This window comes from Dermacentor albipictus, chromosome 1 (assembly GCF_038994185.2).
Source record: "Dermacentor albipictus isolate Rhodes 1998 colony chromosome 1, USDA_Dalb.pri_finalv2, whole genome shotgun sequence".
Lineage (NCBI taxonomy): Eukaryota > Metazoa > Arthropoda > Arachnida > Ixodida > Ixodidae > Dermacentor > Dermacentor albipictus.
Genome location: NC_091821.1, coordinates 372,891,348 through 372,910,747, shown reverse-complemented (window position 1 = coordinate 372,910,747; position 19,400 = coordinate 372,891,348). Strand labels below are relative to the sequence as shown.

General features: G+C 46.4%; 1 protein-coding gene across 4 annotated transcripts in view; it reads left to right on the top strand.

Moving 5' to 3' along the window:
* Positions 1–19,400, top strand: part of LOC135905462 (adenylate cyclase type 5-like) — a 291,632-nt gene that overhangs the window by 224,491 nt on the left and 47,741 nt on the right. For all 4 annotated transcript variants that reach the window (XM_070531894.1, XM_065436412.2, XM_065436414.2 and 1 more), the window contains 4 exons: positions 1,096–1,335; positions 6,326–6,484; positions 9,718–9,960; positions 14,167–14,326. In XM_070531894.1, the coding sequence (XP_070387995.1) occupies positions 1,096–1,335; positions 6,326–6,484; positions 9,718–9,960; positions 14,167–14,326 (802 nt within the window). The remainder of the gene's footprint in view (positions 1–1,095; positions 1,336–6,325; positions 6,485–9,717; positions 9,961–14,166; positions 14,327–19,400) is intronic.

The window sequence follows — 19,400 nt, the reverse complement described above, 5'->3', positions numbered from 1 at the left end:
ACGGAATCACTGAAACATTGGAACCTCCATCCTTCTGCCTTTGATTCTTTGTGCATTGTGCTTTATCCTTGTTAAGTTCTTTCATTAGTCTAGCACACGTCGCCAGCAACACAGCGAGCGGGTACCCAGCCTTTCTCAACCTGTCAACTTGCTCAAAGAATGCAATCTTTACAGTGTGGTGGCATGACTTCAACAAAGCTGACCGGAAACACGAAATGACTATTCCATTCTTCACAAGCCTGGAATGGTTTGAGGCATAGTTCATTAGCGGTTTTCCAGCTCGGGGTGAGAAAGACCAACACACATGTTCCGGTAGGAATGTTAACTTGACATCAAGAAACTGTAGCCTCTTATCTACCGGTACTTCCGAAGTAAATGTTAAGCCCTTTCCCAGAGAATTGAATGCTTCTACAACCCTATTTTTGAAAGCACCCTTGTCTACAGGACAACCTAAAATCAAGTACTCATCGACATACCTGTATATCTTACTTACTACACCTTCTAAATCTTTTGCCAGCTCTCTGTCAATGCTTCCCAAAAAAATGCTACTTAGGATGGGAGCTACCTTTGGGATTTCAGCAGTTTTCTTTTTTTTTTTTTGCCAATGATTATAGTTGGAAACCGACATTGCGTTGGAAATTACTGGTCGAGTACTGCCACTGAGCAGCAGCAAGTGTTCAAGAATGCAAGCTCCCATACGCAAAAGCGGAAGGTGAATGCACATAACCGCACTAATCATCCTGTCATACCCGCTGATCACATGGATCACGTGTCTTCGCTTTGCTGCTTGTAATGTTGTTGTTAACGCTACGGGATATGGTTAGCTGTGGAACAAGGGACTAGGACGCATTCTGCTCCCGGCTACTCAATCCCACGCGTAGGTGTGAACAGAAAAGAATGACAAGCTATATTTTCCAACAAGAACAAAATCTCCAAGCAGAAGTGATAGAGTGATTAAACTGGAGGGGGTAAAAAAAGTCCTTCGCATTGCCCCCCCTCCTTTTTTCGCCTAGACCATTTTGTGGCGATGTTTCACAGGCTTTGCGTCGTCAAACTCCGTCCACAAACGACACGTCCTCGGTCTTATCCACGCAGCATCCTGTTCGCGGACATATGCGGCTTCACGAGCCTCGCGTCCCAGTGCACGGCCGAAGAAGTGGTGCGCATGCTGAACGAACTGTTCGCGCGCTTCGACAAGCTCGCCGCCGAGAATCACTGCCTGCGCATCAAGATTCTCGGAGACTGCTACTACTGCGTCTCAGGCTTGCCGGACCCGCGACCAGACCACGCTCAGTGCTGCGTCGAGATGGGACTTGACATGATCGAGGCCATTGCGTGAGTAGCGTTTTTTTCCCTCTTCGAGAAGTGTTTTTTTTTGTGTGTGTGTGTGTGTGCGTGCGTGCGTGCGTGCGTGCGTGCGTGCGTGTGTGTGTGTGTGTGTGTGTGTGTGTGTGTGTGTGTTGTGTGTGTGTTGTGTGTGTGTGTGTTGTGTGTGTGTGTGTGTTGTGTGTGTGTGTGTGTGTGTGTGTGTGTGTGTGTGTGTGTGTGTGTGTGTGTGTGTGTGTGTGTGTGTGTGTGTGTGTGTGTGTGTGTGTGTGTGTGTGTGTGTGTGTGTGTGTGTGTGTGTGTGTGTGTGTGTGTGTGTGTGTGTGTGTGTGTGTGTGTGTGTGTGTGTGTGTGTGTGTGTGTGTGTGTGTGTGTGTGTGTGTGTGTGTGTGTGTGTGTGTGTGTGTGTGTGTGTGTGTGTGTGTGTGTGTGTGTGTGTGTGTGTGTGTGTGTGTGTGTGTGTGTGTGTGTGTGGCGTTGGGTGGCTGTTAAAGCTGCATCTCCTCGGCGGTCGGAATGGGTTTGTAGAGTATACTTTTCTGGGTTACTGGGATTACTTGAACATCGCTTACCTAAACATCCGTTCGGTGGTGTGTCATTGCGCTTGTTGGGACATGTGAATACCTACATTGCACTGGAGCTGCTTAGCACGGTCGCCGACTCCGGCCTGATGAGTGTTGATATACAACATTAGCACAACCACTCAAGTTGCGGGCAACAGCATTACGACTAATTCATGATTTGAAGTATATTTGACCAAACGCCCATTCGTGATGAAACGACCTGCAATTTTCCATCTGTATACTGCCGTTCGACATTGCATGTCGCAAACAGGGATACTCGTACTTGTTGCGCGTGTAACAGCATCGAATATATAATATCAGGGATTCGCATAGCACTGCTGCACAGCCGTGGGCTTCGACAGTACCTAATACGGGAACCACGTATGCAATTGTTTTTGGTCGTAAATTCCAGCGCGGGCTTCGCGTAGCGTGATATGTGCACGCCAGAAAATACGCAGAAAATGCGTTCCGTGTGCTACATGTCTCCGTTTAGTTGAAAGGCGCCAAGGAAGTTCAATGTCGGCTTGAGCCACTACGCTCTGCAAACTATGTCGGTTTTGGATGTTGCGTATGCATCGCTAGCCTGAAAACGGCTGGACTGCTGATATGAAGACTCATGAGTGTTGCGACAGCACGATTACGCGCTAGCGCGCAACAAATACCGTCTGTGTCATTTTGGACGTTTCGACCTTGTCACTACAGCATTGGCGTCCTGCAGGCGCGCCACACTTCCGTATTCTTCACTACTGCCGTAATCTCTCATGAACAGCTGCCTCCAGCTGGCGTGAAATGGCCGGGAGGCGAAGCCTGGATCTCAGCCCAAAACTCATCACGCCGTGACATTAAATCGCACGTATTGTATAAAGTACGCACGACGCCGACTCAAATAGAAACACTTTTTTAAAGCTGACGTATGCGCCCTTGAATGGCCGTGATAAAATGAACAGAGCGTGCGGCGATGCGACGCGTGCGCTGCATGAGATCGAGTGTCACGACGCAGCATGCAGCCGCTTTTGCCATGACTCATGGAAGACGCGAAAGTGCGAAAGCGCAAAATTAATTTGTTCGTGATTGGGAAGCACCTGAATGGGATCTCAAGGTTCACCATGGTAAACCTACTTAAATGACGCACCCTTCAGTTTGGATGGTCGCACTTGATCCGTGAAATTTTCTTTCTCAGTTTTCTTTTTCAATTTTTTTTTCCTTGTTTCTTCTGGCTACGGAGTTCGAAAACTCTTTTGCAGTCAGACGTGCCCCATTTCGCCGCTATATTTCCCTGGCGCCGATGTGAAACTGCCGCGCTGTTGACGACATAGTGATTTATTTTTTTTTTCTAGCTGCAATGTGCCGGACACGTTAGTTCATTTTGTCACTTTTGGTTTGAAAGCGGGCAGATTAATTTTTATTCCAATAACAGCTATATTTCGGAAGCTATGTCCTTGTTTAGTCTGCCTAAACTGTGCGAAGATTAGGCAGGGCCACAATCTTTACGCAGATATTCTGTCTCTGTCTTCCACCCCCCCACTCCCCCTTCTTTTCGATGAAGACAGTGGTCCAGCATAGGAGCGTTTGTAGCACATCATGCATGGTTGAGCGAAGCACCATGGTACGTCGCCACCATCGCCGCTGTTTATGCCTACGTCTACTGTAAACGGCGGTACATAGCAGTTTAGACGTATATTGCGGCAGTATACTCCATCTCGCAAATCGTTCGCAGTGCTGTGGAAGCTGCAAAACTTCTCGGCCAATGGGAGGGCCGAATGCTCCTCGATATGTGTTAATCTGCGCTGCTTCGTCTGTTCAGTGGCTGTTCAATTCGCGGAATGCGACGTGTATGCGCAACGGTCTGAACATGTCACGTACCGCTGTGATGTATCGCGTGCCAAGCAGAAACAAAACTCTAAAATCGCACCATTAATCAGACAGGTGCGCCCGGAACTGTATTCCGCTGCGCAAGGACGTTGCCTGCGCACGCCTCGTTCCTTCTGCAGCGCTGCAAACGACTTCTGAAATGGAGTATAGATATTAACGGCTCGGAGCATCAGCGCTCGCGGTGACGCATTGAGCGGGAGTAGCGTATGGTACCACGATCTTATTAAGTCGGCGAAGAAGGCACTTCGGACTGTTCTACGAGTTTCGCGAAAACTTATGTGCGCCGGCGTCTGCTGTTCTGCAACCAGTAAAGTGCGGCTGCGGGGCCGGAAAAAAAAAACATTGTCTGCTATTTTTAGCTCAGCAGTACTTGCGCAGTCGTATATCACCAATGACGGCCACACGATAGAGAGAAAGTGTGGAACCTGAGCGACCTCCTCCGATGAAAGTAGCGAAAGAACCCTCAAACGCGTTGAACGTCGAAAGCTCTTACATTGAAAAAAAAACGACATGATTAATGGACAATGGGATTTAGCGGTGAAAAAGCGATCTCAGCACTTTATATAAAAAACTGAAAGCATGCTAACTCGTTAAAACGCGTGAGAGCATAGCGTGGTCACTCTGCCGGTATCGTGCTCATGAGACCGCCAAGTTTTTGCCAGTTTCAAACGTGACGTGCTAAGAACTTGTTTGAAATGTCGCAGATACAAAGTGAGTCAAGCTTTTAGTCGAATTATGGCTAAAATCCACAGCGCGCGTCCTCAGTGTAATACTTTCCAGTGGAAGTGCTCTTTCTATGAAAGACTCACCCGGAATGCGTCTAGGTGTTTCGAGATCAATGCTGCCTCTCACAAGAAAACGGAAACTAATGTTGTTTGCAAAAGCAAAGCGTTGACTTTCCAGTGAAACGAGCCCTCCCGTGACGCATGTCAGCCAGCGAGATCAAGAGAGCCAATTAACGAAACGCGAGCTCTATGCGGGCTGCTCTTTCTGATGGCGTCAGTTCTCGGTTTCGAGCGCGTAATCGCCCCTCTGCTCTATGTCCTATTTGAATTGAGAGCAATGCCCCGTTTGAAGTAAATAGGTATTGAGATCAACTACAGTGGCAGATTACGGGTCTGAAATCGCAAACAAGCCATTTCTAGCGGGAGCGAGGGCTTGTAGGGCAGAAACAACGCAATAGCGGAAGCGGGCGCGACGCAAGCTTGAAATCTCTGTAGATGTCTTTCAGATGCAGTTTGTTTGTAAGCTCAAAAATTGGAACATGTACACTGCATTCTTATATAAGTGAAGGCTCAACATGGAAATGCATACGCATGAAAGGACTCATATACAGGAAAACATACAGCGAAATTTCCGCCGTCACAGTGACGTCATCACGCCGTAGTTAGAACACAACATTAGAAAAGCAGGAAGATTTACTTTCATTTTCTCCGACGTTATCAACGATATGCAGCATTCTATTCCTCCCTCCGGGAAAGGCTAAGAGAATTCAGAACCGGTCTTTCTTCATGCAACGTTTCCTTCAAAATATCGGTTCCTCCACAGCTGCAACTGTCGTGCCAACTCAACACTGTTGAACTTCTGAAGCGAGACAGCGACAACCCACCTTTTGCTTTAATGCCTGCTCACGAGCACACAGCAGCCCTATATAACTGCATGGATTATGCTATATAGCTGGACAGGCAAGGGGCCTTTTCGAAGTAGTGCAGGATCCTGGAAGCGTTGTCTCTCTTTTTATTAGCCCAGACAGTTAGGACAGCATTTCAGCGACACTTGAAAAAAAGTGGGTGTCGGTGACACTCGACAGAAGCGCTGTGCCTTTTCCCGTGTGTCATGAAGCGTCTGTTTTCAGTAGTGCTTCCTGCTCTTCTATCATCTGCTTTGTACCCTTCTCCCTCCCTCCCTCCCTCCCTCCCTCCCTCCCTCCCTCCCTCCCTCCCTCCCTCAATCTCTTTCTTTCTCTATGTCTCTGTCAGATAGACTATTTGCGCCGCAACCGTTCTGTCCGTGTCGCTGAAGAGGATGAGTACTGTCTCCCTACTTTCTGCTTCAAATGTATCATTCGCAAAGACTTTAAGTGCGTCAATTATATATATATATATATATATATATCGTAACTACTCAGCAAAGTAAGCGAGTAAGCTTTCAAGGGTTTCTTTTACCTCAAATATTGCGATATGAATTGTGCCATCCCATGCTTTTCCATGCCTCCGTCACGGCCACGCAATGTGTGCGTTTTCATCGTACTCGAACGTGCATTTTCCCCATCCCTCTCTTTCTCTCTCTCTCCATGTGAGGGGATGGGGGTTCGTAGGCCTGCTTCTGTACACGACTTTGCAGTCTGTCGCAAAAGTTTAAGGGTCATCGATGCTGGAGCAGCCCTCTTCTTGAATAGCTTAATGTGCGACCGCTGGCTTCACCGAAACAGGGCTTTTGTCTCGCTCGGGTGGAGAGTGGCGATCCTTACACCTCCTTAACACATTGTAAGCGTTATGTTAAACTTGCCGCAGATGTCGTATGTCGTTCACTTCGCCATTTTGTTTCCGTCGCCGTCTTCGCAGACTCGTCCGTGACGTGACAGGTGTTAACGTCAACATGCGAGTCGGCATCCACACGGGGAGGGTCCACTGTGGTGTCCTCGGACTCAAGAAGTGGCAGTTCGACGTGTGGTCTAACGACGTCACGCTCGCAAACTACATGGAAGCGGGCGGAATCCCAGGGTGAGCAGACGCACACATACATTCGTTGTTCAACACAGAGTGATGCTGACGGCTACTTGCTTTTTCCATCTCAATTGCTTTTGGGTTAGGATTTCGTAACGTATCACGGCGACAGAAGTTAAGTGCGAAGGCAAGCTCGTTCGTCTCTTCATTTATTGACGCGGTAATGGTGTTCGCTGCATGGAGGTAAAGTGCAACGCGTAGAAATGAACTAAGGCTCTTAGTGCAATACAAAGTCACGCGTATCGCGAACAAAGGCGCTACTGCAAGAAGAACCCTCAGGAGAAGCAAATGTGTAGAGTACGATGAATAAATAAATAAATAAGTAAATAAATAAATAAATAAATAAATAAATAAATACATCTTAAACACGGGTTGACGAAAGCAGCACAAATAGACTAGTTATGGTGTAGAATCGATAAGCTAATAAGGTCAGAGGTTAAAACGAAGACTGAGGTGCCAGCGCTGTGGTGTCCGCTCGTTAACTTGCTGCAGAATTTTATTTTTCCTATAGAGCTCAGGCTGCAGCTTGCAGTGTCACCTTCTCTTTCGGTCTGCGACATGATGAAAACAAAATACAAGGAGACAATGCCCCATTCCGTGCTCTCGCTTACGTTAACACAGTTTTCGTCCTCACCAGCTTATACGCTTTATCAACCGAATGATCACTTGCACAATAATCAGACGATTTGCACACTCATGCCCACGTACCAGCAGTAGTAGTTTCTGTATTTTGATGCGACTTCTCTGCTCGTTTCTTTATTTTATTTTTATTTTTTGCAGAAGGGATAGTGACGAGAACATTAGCAAGTGAACCCATACCATAACTTTCTCTTTTTTTGCCCTGGAAACGTGCGCAGTCGTGCGCGAATTTGGCGAGCTATCGCAGCCGTGGCGACACCTTTGCTTTCCGGCGTTGCTCATTCAGGATCTGTTGCGACCAACTTGGACGTACTCGCTATTCCACGAAATTGCAGTGCTCTCGCGGTGTCGCGAAGCGTTTCCATGAGGCTACGAAAGGTGTGTCGTCGAGCCGCCGAGAAATCTTATTTCGCCGGTAATAATAATAATAATATTTGGGGTTTTACGTGCCAAAACCACTTTCTGATTATGAGGCACGCCGTAGTGGAGGACTCCGGAAATTTTGACCACCTGGGGTTCTTTAACGTGCACCTAAATCTAAGCACACGGGTGTTTTCGCATTTCGCCCCCATCGAAATGCGGCCGCCGTGGCCGGGATTCGATCCCGCGACCTCGTGCTCAGCAGCCCAACACCATAGCCACTGAGCAACCACGGCGGGTGTATTTCGCCGGTCTGGGAGTCGTTCAGAAATTTATATGTGAGTCCCAGTAGACCGAGCGCAAATTATTGTCTAGATTTTGTGGTCCATAGTTTGTCTGTAAACAGCGTCGCACTATATAAACGACCATAGTATAATCGATAGCCTATATAAAACAAGTAGACCTTTAGTCGATTACCGTTAACGGGATTAGTATGAATTTAGTAAGAATGTTCAAAGAGCGAAATTTTGAAATTGAAACGCATAAGGCTGTTCGAGAAAAACGAAATCAAATATCCAATATCGAATATATTCTCACTTCAATAGAAATTTTTCATGTACTCCGTTTGGTAAAAAGGAGGCTTGCTTACATAATTTCATACGTGCACGTAATGCCGTTGGCAACTTGAATCCGGTCAACCGAGGAGCTTGTAAATAAGAAACAATTGTTTTCAGTTATTCGCAGCACCATGACAATGACAGTAATGTAACAGGAGAACACCACGTCATCAAATACATGTACAGTGCTGCGTTCGTTGAAGGGGAGAAGTTTTATTATTATATTTTTTTATCTAGATGTAGAAACATGGGAAAGCAGGCTGCTTCAAAGCCGGTTATCCAGAAATCCCAAATTGGTTACTCAAGAAACAATAAAACAGGAGAAAAAATTCAGTGCCATTCCACTCTGAAGGTGGATGACCAGCGAAGCTATGTATGTGGGCCCATTAATGGCAAACTGTCCACTACCGTGCATCAAATGCCGTCTGCACGTAAATGGGAGACGAGGCGCGACTAGTCGTGGTCCTGGCAGGCAGCCCGCTTATTGGACCGCCATCACGGGAAAGCGGAAGGAAAGCAAAGGAGATACGCAAGCGCTTGCAACGCCGCCATAGATAGGATGGTGTGAACGTACACATGGCCAACGCGGGTCAAAGTGTACTGTTTCTATCAGCTTAATATATATGATAAGAGATGTATTTGGACCTAAAATATTAAACTTATTTTTGCAAATTGGTGGAGTGCTTAAAGCCTGCTTCACCCGGTTGGCCCGGTATTGCACTATCTTCGGGATCGGCCCACGTAGGAGGAGAAATTCTTGATCTAAACGGCTCGATAGATGCACGCAATTTTTTTTTCAGAACCTAGCTACATACAGGTTCGTTGTTAAAAGGAAATTAATATCAGGAAGTTCGATACACACACAGACACAAGCGCAACAACGAATGTCTCTACATGCACCAGCACCTAAAGCACAGTCCAGAAACTAGTGAAGGATGGTCACCCAATTACACAGGAGAAGAAGAGCCTGTACGAGTCTTTTCATACATACATAAGGAGTACACGACTGAGAAATCAGATCATTAAAGAAAGAAAAGCACAATGTGGAGAACACAAATTAGCATCAGGGCATTACCATGGTCCCAGCACTTTGTTCACTGTGATAGGACGTCTGTCAAGGATGTTGAAATGACCGCGTAGGCGAACCCCCTGTAAGTCTTAGTGAGGGTATTCTATAATAATATGCTCCACTGCACCGTCGGAGTTATCGCAGTGACTACAATGTGGGGACATTCGTCTTTTTATGCGACACATGAATTGTGAGACCTGTAGACTAAGTGCAGACGATGGAGGAGCGTGTCGAACGTGCGGTCAAGCTTTTGGGTCGGCGAATACAGCAGGAATGGGTCAACTGTTTACAGGAGTGAAAAACTTTGCGCGTTAATCGAACCACGTGTCTTTGCAACGTTTGTTCCGCAGGGTGAAAAGAACGTTCTTGGCGTTTGATGCATGTTGTACTTATACAACTCCGCGGCCCATCCGTAGTGTGAGCTTACTGATGGTTTTGGCATAGCCGGCTCTTTGCTGGACTGTTTTTCCCCCTTTCGTTACTTGAATGAACAACAACAACAACAACAACAACAACAACAACAACAACAACAATCGGCATCGCAGGAGCGTACACATCACCAAGGAAACGCTGCAGTTCCTGGGCGACGACTACGAGGTGGTTCCAGGCGAGGGCGGCCAGCGACACCCGTACCTGCGCGACCACAACATCGAGACGTACATCATCATTCCAAACGACAAGAAGCGCATGGCGCCCCCCGAGAACAACACGTCGGCGGCGCTGCACGGGGTCGCCAAGGAGATACGCATCATGGGGCATGCGAACGCCAGGCGACACGTCAACATGAGGTAAGTGCAAGCACCCGCGTTCGGCGTAGCTGTGTATAGTACAAACTGCGCTCGCCGTTTTCTTTGCTTCTCTTATTCTGCATTCACATTCACTTCAACTTGTAGAGTGCAGTTTTGCAGAACTCCGCAAGGCGCAGAAAATTTCATGAAAGGAAAGAAAGAAAGTGCTTTGGTCCAGGTTTAATCCCCGGACTATGGCGATTTATTATTATTTTTTTTCAACTGCAACGTTTTCTGAGAAACCCGTATAAGTTTCCTTTGTAGCAAAACTGCTATCGCCGGGTGGGGAACAATTCTTTCCTTTTAGCTTGTAAACCAGTGCAATAAAAGCAAGGTGCTAAAAAAAAAGAAAGGAACGACGGACAGAACTGTTCGTCGTTGCAATATAACTAACCACAGCACAGCAACCTGTTACACATTCACTTCCCTCGTGTAGAATTGCGAACCGGCCGTACGTCAGGAGACCATCCTTATTTACAACATTTGCTCATCTCTTATATCTATCCCTTTTCCTTTGCAAAATTTTGACCTGACCTTCGATGATCTCTTTATAGACAGCGTGTTTTAGACCGGTGAATTGTACATTACATATGAGTGGTTATCTGCCTTATAGTGAGGTTCACTGCAGACAACTAACGCACCACGGCCACCTGACGACGTTGGCGATCACTTATAGAAAACTTTAGGCCGCGACATATCTGTAGGTTCAAATCCTGATGTGCAGCCATATAGGTGATCATAATCCAAACTGTTGGTTTCGTATATACCGAAAGGCAATGCAAGAAACAGCACGGGACGCTATCTTAGAACTTACGAACCAGCTTCCCATGACGTCACAGATTCTCTGCAGTGGCTGCTTCATGTTAAACTCCGATAATTGAAAAAAAATGAGGTCATTGCAACGAATACAGGTAGAATTTTGAATAGGATATGTGTGAAATACTGGAAGTAGGCTTTCCCACACTATTAGATCGCCTTGCACATGATGGCCGACCGGTATGCCGAGGTTAGGCTCGCAAACAGCGAGAATGTAGTGAGGAAGAAAGGGTGACGACGATAGGCGGCGCTGGCTCGGATGCTCCTGTTTTAATACCACTTTCAGGAAGGCGTCCGTCATCACATGTGGGGAAGCGCACTTGCAGAATTTCGCACATCCCCTACTGTGAGAACTGTACGAAATTCCGGCAGAATTTTTCCCACGATGATTGTCGACTTTAATGAGATTAGCATTCAAGCAACTTAGCGACACACCGTTATTGCTGAAGACACCTTTATTTAGAATGTGTAGTGAGGGAAGTAGGCTAAGAATTCCTGTCAAGAGAAATTATTTCAACATAGGGACTATAGCTTACAAGAGGCCGATTACAATAAGTGAACAGTACGAACAAAAGAAACGCGTCAGCACGAACATATATAACGGAAAGGACCAAGAAAAACGAGTACGTATCAATGTCACGCACGAAAACACTGCACTAAAGCATATGGATGAAATTGAAGTCGACAAACATAGTTCTAACTATTGACGCATCAAATTCCTTAAAATTGACAAAGAACTCAGCGGCTCAAAGCAAAAATACAGTATATCAAAAAGCCCGATATTCCAATTGTTTAGTAACGAAGCGGTCTTAGGTGCACCTATCCGTTCCGTACAGTCAGGAATTTCGTTGACCAGTGGCGTAGTAATCGTTGCTCACTATAAACAAGCAACTGGTCCTCTATCGAACTCCATATTTGAATTCTATAGCGTTTGCAGATACAATACTCCTTGTGGTTAATCGCATTAACACAGTGCTGCCACATGCCACAGCGTCTACACCTTTAGGCCTCACTATACGCAGCCTCCCAGCCAGATGTGTCCCGCTGGCACTGTGAAATTGAGGTTCGGCACATTTGACTTCAAAAGAATTACGGCACGATTGCATTGGCGTCTTTTTCAGGCGTGAAACTTTAATTTTTATTTTCAGCTTGAATAGCGCGCGTTCTCACTTTTACCAATAGGGCACGTAATTTCCTCTTGTTTCTTTTTCGCGAGCGAGAACGGCTTTTCCGGAATTAGACAGCAGACACCATCAGCACGCCAAAGTTGGCAATATAGGCTAAGAATGCTAATAGCATTATTATAATATTTCTGACTGGAAAAGGACTGCGATTAGTGGCGTGGAAAAGGCATAAATGTTCATGACATTGCACGAAGACGAAATCAATTCTACGGCTTCGCCTCCAGAAAAATTTTAAAAAGAATATTCCTGCCTCTTCGACGCCCGTTCTTGCAGCGAGCGTCGGTGTCGTACCTCGTAACCGAGCGAACGGGCACAGCGAAGGATGAAAGCGAACACGGAGTGCAGTGATAGATGAAATACGGCGATAGTGAAGAGAGGGCGAGGAAGAACGTGGAGAAGGAGGAGCGCGCGGTGGACCCATGGGGCGGAAATCGGAGGAGGAGGGTATGCCGAAAGCGTGAGAAGGAAAGCGCAGTGCTGCGCAAGACGGGCTGTGCGGAGACGATGGCTGCGAGATTGCGCCCGAGTAGCGCGCATCGTCTGTATGGAAACAAAGCGCTGCATGAGCGGAGGTATGTCTGCGGCGGCTGCTGTGAATCACGCCCACGCGACACCCACGCGCTGCCTCTCGCGATCTCCCGATGAGCGAGGCAGTCGCGCCACACTTCGTTCCGTTTGCAACGTGCCGCATGAATCAAATTATCCACGCCAGCCACTATATCGCGAAACGAAAACATGTATAGGGCTGCGTGCTCAAATTTCGCATCAGGGAGTAACACAATCGTCAGCTAATTTCTCGTTGCAGAAACCGTGAGAGTTCCACAAGCGCACTATATATTTTTCTTTTTTAGTTTACGTTTAAGTATAGGTAGCATACATAATAATCGACCAAATGCTCCGAATGATTGCTGGATATTTTTCTTTCTTTATAGAAAATACCGGGCCTATAATCATAGATTACGTTTTCTATGCAAGAGTAGTCCGTAACAAAAGGAATCGTGGTAGCGATCACACCAAGACCAACGACAGATAGACGTTGTGAGCGAAAGGCCCCAGGATTAGTATGCTTTTTTATTTATTGTTTTACTTAAAAGAGCATATTGTATCCATTCAAAGAAGGGACTCTTTATTTGCAATTCTTAGGAAGGGAGCTGGACGGACAGACTCCGTCTTGAATTGATGCCAAGGTCACTGGAGCGCGAAGGAAGCCGACTGAAATCGCTGCAGCTCTAACAAGCAGGACTGTTCAGTCGTAGCGATTTTACTGCCGTGAGCTCAAGGTATGCACGTGACATATATTGACGTATGTAAGATGAAGCCGTAAGTGCACGACAAGCTATGAGAGGCGCAGGATGAAAAACAACTGCTACTGCTGCTACTCACCAAACATAGCCTCGTAAAATCGAAAGCGCACGGTAAAGCTATATAAGCCCGAGGATGGGACGAGCAAAGGAAAGCAGGCAGAAGGTGCACGCACTGTTCCTTCTGTGTTCGCCTCGCTTCCAACCTTATTCGGCATGTTTACATATTCCGGCGCGTTCCCCCTTTTCCGAGTAGGAAAAACAGGCGGCCCGATAGTATTTGCTCGAAAGCCCCCCATAAGTCAACTTCCACGGATGGCGCACGAATTCCGAGATATATGTACGATCCCTATTTCGCTCTCCCGTCATTTCAGTTTTACGTGCACGGTGGCGAATTCTCATAACTGCGCGCCATCCTTCGCGCGTGTGCGCCCCCCTTGTTTTTTCAGGGCTCCCTCTTCTCCGGCATCGCCCCCCCCCCCCCGCACGCCGACACAACAAATCACCCGCATAACAAGCGTCGTGGCTTATCGGTGCTGCTGCTGCGCCGCCTCCTCTCTTATTTGTTTTGAAATTCTCGCCACGAAGGCAACAACAATTTATGCAGGCAGCTTCCTCGCCGCGTGCAACGGTCGCTCCCACCACAGCGACTTTTATGTGGCATACGTTATTTGCTGGCAGTAGCGGCAGCCGGCCAAGATATTAAAAAAAATAAGGGAGAGAGATGGAGAGTGAAAGAGAAAAGAGGATTACGCTGAGAGAATAGCCTGCACCCAGCCTTGCTATATGGGCACGCTTGGGCAACGACGCTGCGTTCGGGAGGGACGGCGAGGATGATGCGCGCGTATATGCGAGCGGAATGAAGCTGCGTTGCATTATTCATGATCGCATCATCGTGCCCGCAGGATCAAGGGCTACTCGGGCGGCGAGAAGAAGAAGAACTCGCAGGAGGAAGTGAACGACTACCTGTCGCACGCCATCGACGCCCACAGCATCGAGCAGCTCCGCGCCGAGCACTGCAAGAAACTTACGCTCACTTTCCACAAGGCCGACGTCGAGGAGAAGGTGCGTTGCCTTGCTTCCTTTTGGTTGGTGGTTCGTAGGGTTGCGGTCTATGCCGACCTCGTTTGCGTGAAGGTGTAGCTACGGCGCGCTCGGCTATCGTGCCGCGCAATCTAATCCCTTGTTTTTGGATTTGGGAACGTGGATTCTTGCGCACCTGCATAACAGCCGCACGCTGCAAGAAATTAAAGTTGTAAAATCCAAATTGTTTTGGAATTCCATCGGCGCATGCCTCCACGCAGTCCATCGGCGAACATGAGTATGGCCATCGCGATCTTTACGATCACGTAAAATATGGGGTAGTAAAAAATTTTTTCATGGCATGGTCTGGTGTACTGTAGCTGAACGTGTCGCAAAACAGACACAATCACGTGGAAATGTACAAAAAACAAGCGCCAAACTAATAATTTCATTAGAATTCTTTCTAAAAGGGGACGTTTAAAGCCAAACCTTTCAGGTATAGCAAAAGGGAAACATATGAACTTGGAACTGCCAAGGGTGTCTGCTTCACCAACTGTAAACGGGAGAGACGTGTCTTCCTTATGCGTCACGGTGAAGAAAATTATGAGTTGTTCCCTTGCTATTCTTGACACGCTTGGCCAAATCCAACAAATTCATTTCTTTGCAGAAGTCTTCCTTGCTAATCTGGAGCTTGACAGTTCTAGGTTACCGAGTGTCATTTTTGCCACTTGAAAAAGATGTCCCTAAAGCTTTTTTCAAGTGAAGAACTCTAATGAAGTGATTACTTCGGCGCTTATTATTCCTATTCTCCAATGCCAACGCGACTGTTTTGCGTTACTTTCCGTTAAAATTATGTAAGGGGATAAATTATGTAGGGTGGCTCGCTCCGTTATTAGTGACAGCTTTTCGAAATGTATGGATCGAGAGCAAGTCAAGACACGATGAAAGAAGTGCAGAAAGCCTGACTACGCACGCACACACGCACTCATGCACAGTCACATGTACAGGTGCTGCTTGTGTTGGCATTGCAGCATACGTTTATTTTGCGGGTTACAGATGAATATCTTATTTAAAGGGGAACAGGCATGGACGCACGCACCCACGCCCTCCCCCCTTCTCCCTCCCGTTTATTGACGCCACTTGAATGCATCCACTTTATATATATCCGTCTGACGAGGAACATGAGCCGATCCCGAAGATCGTGCAGGCTGGAAAATTTGGGCTGGTCCCCAAGGCTGTGAAGTCTAATGCTAGGAGGGCAGTGCTGCCAACTTTTTTTCGAACATGCCGCTAAACTCAGGCAAGAAAGTCGCTAAATTATTTCAAAGTATTGCTGCAAGGTTGCCAAATTTGACGCTAGAACTGTGGAGTGAGTGTTACATAATGTATGCGTTTCCGGAACGTTGTAGTATAGGCTAACGTGGCGTAATGCATATGCCGAAACGGTTCACATTCGTCTAGGAGTAAACGGTGAATTTGCACTGTGGATTACGGACAAATCATCTGGTGAAATTATTTCACCCCTTAACAGAAGATCTGGGAACACCGTTACTCTCTGGTAAGGAAAGTCTGTTGTATCACGTAGCATTCGTAGTGTGCAATACTGTCTTCTTCCGTAATTTACAAAGCATACCGATAAAACAGACATGCGCACAAGTGAGTAGCCTGCTTCGGCAGTTCATGAATGCGATGAATACGCGTGTAAGAGATCGTACAAGGAAAGTACACTACATATAGTGCATATGAGAAATGAATGGCAGCCGGAAATTCAAGGCATATACCAAGGATCAACCCTACAAGCATATATAGTCATGCTCTGAGTAGTATTGACTGGCCCTGCGAGCCAGCGTGCTTTTTTTTTCTTCAGAAAGTAAGACTAATTGGATTACGGATATGAAATTATGTCTGCTTACAGCTACGTTGGTGGGGAGTTGCACAGAACTGTTAATTGAAATTAGTTTAAAAAATAAAACGAAAATAATTTCGCTCGCAGTGTTCGCAGATATTCTGCGCGTGTCATTCATGCCATTTCGAAACGGACTTAGATTCCAGTTGCAATTATACTGAGGGAACGTTCTTGTTATGGAAACAAACTTCCTTCCGTTTAGATAATAATGGAGGAGGCATTTGTCAAACGCATGACGGGGGAAAAAATCGTGATTTTACCTATGTTACACCCGCATACTCTGTAACGGTACGATTATAACGGTACGTAGTTATTTGCAGCACCCTGCAGATGACTGTAATGAAACGGGGGAACAACGTGTTCACGATATGGACGTACGATGTTGTGTTCTTTGAAGGAGAGAATTGTGATGGCAGTAGCAAATATTGTTGCGATGGGCCAATTAATAAGATTAGCCAAATGATAAATCAAGAAAACAATATTTTGCTTAGACGACATAAAGACTGAACCATTTTCACTGAATCAATAGGAAATATCGAGCATAAGTTATAGGTATAGGTATAGGTAACTGAACCGGTATAGGTACAGGAACGTTACAGGTATAGGTAACTGAACAAGGTAGATATACAGGTTTAAGGAAGCGAGAAAAGTATGAAGGAGGAATAGGCAAAATGCCAGACTGATAAGTATGTATATATTAACTGATTAGCTCAAGCAGGCTAGATGACTATTTGCCACAGCCCCGTTTCGAAGGGGATGCCGATAAATGATAACCATCATCACCATTTGGGCAAAATTCAAAGTGTGTGATTGAATAACGGCGTGGATTTAGCCCTAAGTCCTTAGATATCTATAACAGCCACCGAGATCGAATACGAATAAAATGAGTGGGGGAAAGGGGGGGGGGTAATTAAGGCTTACACATAAAGTTGGGCTAGTTGGAACCGTGACATTATTTTAATAATATCTAGAGCTTCGTGTAAAAGAAGACGAAAGGCAAGAAATTATTTTGCATTCATTTCTCTCTTCCACTAAACGCTGAATATTTTTTTAATAATGTGACATTATGGTTGATGTGCATGCGAAGTGAAATGTCTGTAGGTGAAGTATGACCTTGGCTAAAAATTCCTCAAGCAAGGACTCGAAAACTTTATATGCGGGTAACCTTGCAAACCAGCTTTACTCGAAAACAAATTTCTATAGCGATGAAGGGAAAGCTACAGAGACAAAATGCGCACAAGTAAGAGCGTCCCTGAAAAAATCCCACATTCTCATAGGCATTAGTTTGGGCAGGGGAAGAGAAAAGATTTACACCCTATTTACAACGACAAGTTGGGACAAAATACATCATTGGGTGTTGTATTCTGTATCACTAGCTTTGTCCTTTTCTCTTCCGCGCCCGGGCAAATGCGAAACCGCCGCACTTGGAAGCACGCTGAATCAGTATATTTTCCGCGAAACCGAAGACGTTGTCAAACGCTGCCAGACTATATACTTGGCGCAGTTACACACTTGCATAAGCTCCTCTCCCATAGCTTTCCCTTCATTGCCACAGAAAGTTGTCTGCGAGTATAGTCATATGCGAGCAATGTTTAAAAAGTGTGCAGGCGGGAAAAATTTAATCCAACTGCTCGAAAAACACAGCTCCGCCGAAAATTGGCCGGTGATTCTGCAAGGCCGCACAATTCTGCTTTCCTTCTTTTTTCGTTTTCGAGACACGAGAAGGAGAGAGAGAGATAAATTAAAGAAAAGCAAGAACAGGAAAGTTACCCAGGGGGGACTGTTAGGCGCACGTTAATGAGAGCCTCGGTGAATGAGTCCGCAATGAGAACAACAAGAACTATTGAAGTTTCGTACCCAGCTTGCGACACAATGACGACGGTCTTTTTATTCGTGCATACTTTATGCATTGCCCGTTGAAAGCTTCAATAAAGGTCTGGGCATGCATTATCCGTGCCACATTATCTTCTCGCATTAGCCCGTTCTCGGATAGGCTGGGTCTTCCCGCTTTCCCTATTCAGTCTCCACATCTTGTTCCCGATAGGCCAGGATTTCTTGCCGCCGTCTCGTGACGTTACGTTTTTTCGTTTTCGTTACGTTTTTCTCGTTAATTTTCTTTCCTACAATGACTTTAGGCTGTATTTCTTGCAATTTACGCTATACATTGCAGCTTTCAGGCTCGAATACGCAAAACTCTTTTTTTTTTCTTTCGTAGGAATTGTGTTTGCTATCAAGTTTGGCCAGCCCCCGTTCTTAAGAACCGCTATAACGTACGAAATGCCTCTCGAATGGGGATCGTGACCTGTAGTGATGAAAGGTTCGTAGGCTAAAATTATCCGTAAGAAATAATTCCAAGCTATACTGATAACAGAGTTGCTTTTAGCGGAGGTGGCCGGGCAATTGCAAAGAGCACATACGAACGAAAAGCTTTGAGAACTCAACCCCAGATTTTTTTGTCCGGTGTTGACGCTGGGGCTAAGAACATCTTCGCTTAGACTATTTTGCACGTTGATTTGGACGTATGTGTGGATCATTACAGGATGCACAGCGCCCAAAGACGCGGGTAAGCATATCCCGCAGAGGCACGGTTTCATTCCCGTAACGCTTTTGTGACCGAAAGTGAATCTAATTTGCCGTCGCCGAAAGAGGTTATAAGCATGACTCGTCGTAAATTCCGGTGTCCTACGTACTGCTCGAAGCTTGCCTCTGCATCATCCAGCGGTGTTCGAAAGCCCAGAGTAGGGGAAAATAATGAGGTGCTCGGCAAAGCGAATACGTATTCTACAAAAGCCGCCGCAAGCACTTTTCGAGGGGTCTATGAGACCCTTTCAAGTGCACTTTGAGTTGAGTGTGCGGCTTTTGCACATCGGCGTGCCCTCTGTTTAACATTTTCTTTTGCCTTCTTTTTTCTTTAGTCCCATCAGCTGTATTAAACCGAAGCTCGATTAATAGCGTCAGCAAGGGCAGGTCAATAGAGAAAATTCATTTGTCTTGTGCCACTTCGCGCTGGTCTCAGGCACAGTCCCGCAATCGCAACGCACGGTTCGGTGCTGCGGTTGGTTGACGGTGGCCTTTTGTGGCTTTAATGCCGCGGTGGCGGCAGCTGGACGCGGCCACGCAGTTTCGTGCGTGTTGAGGGATATTGCAATTCAGAGATCAAAGGCGTCGCGTCGTACGAGCTTCCCTTTCTTTCTTTCTTTCTTTCTTTCT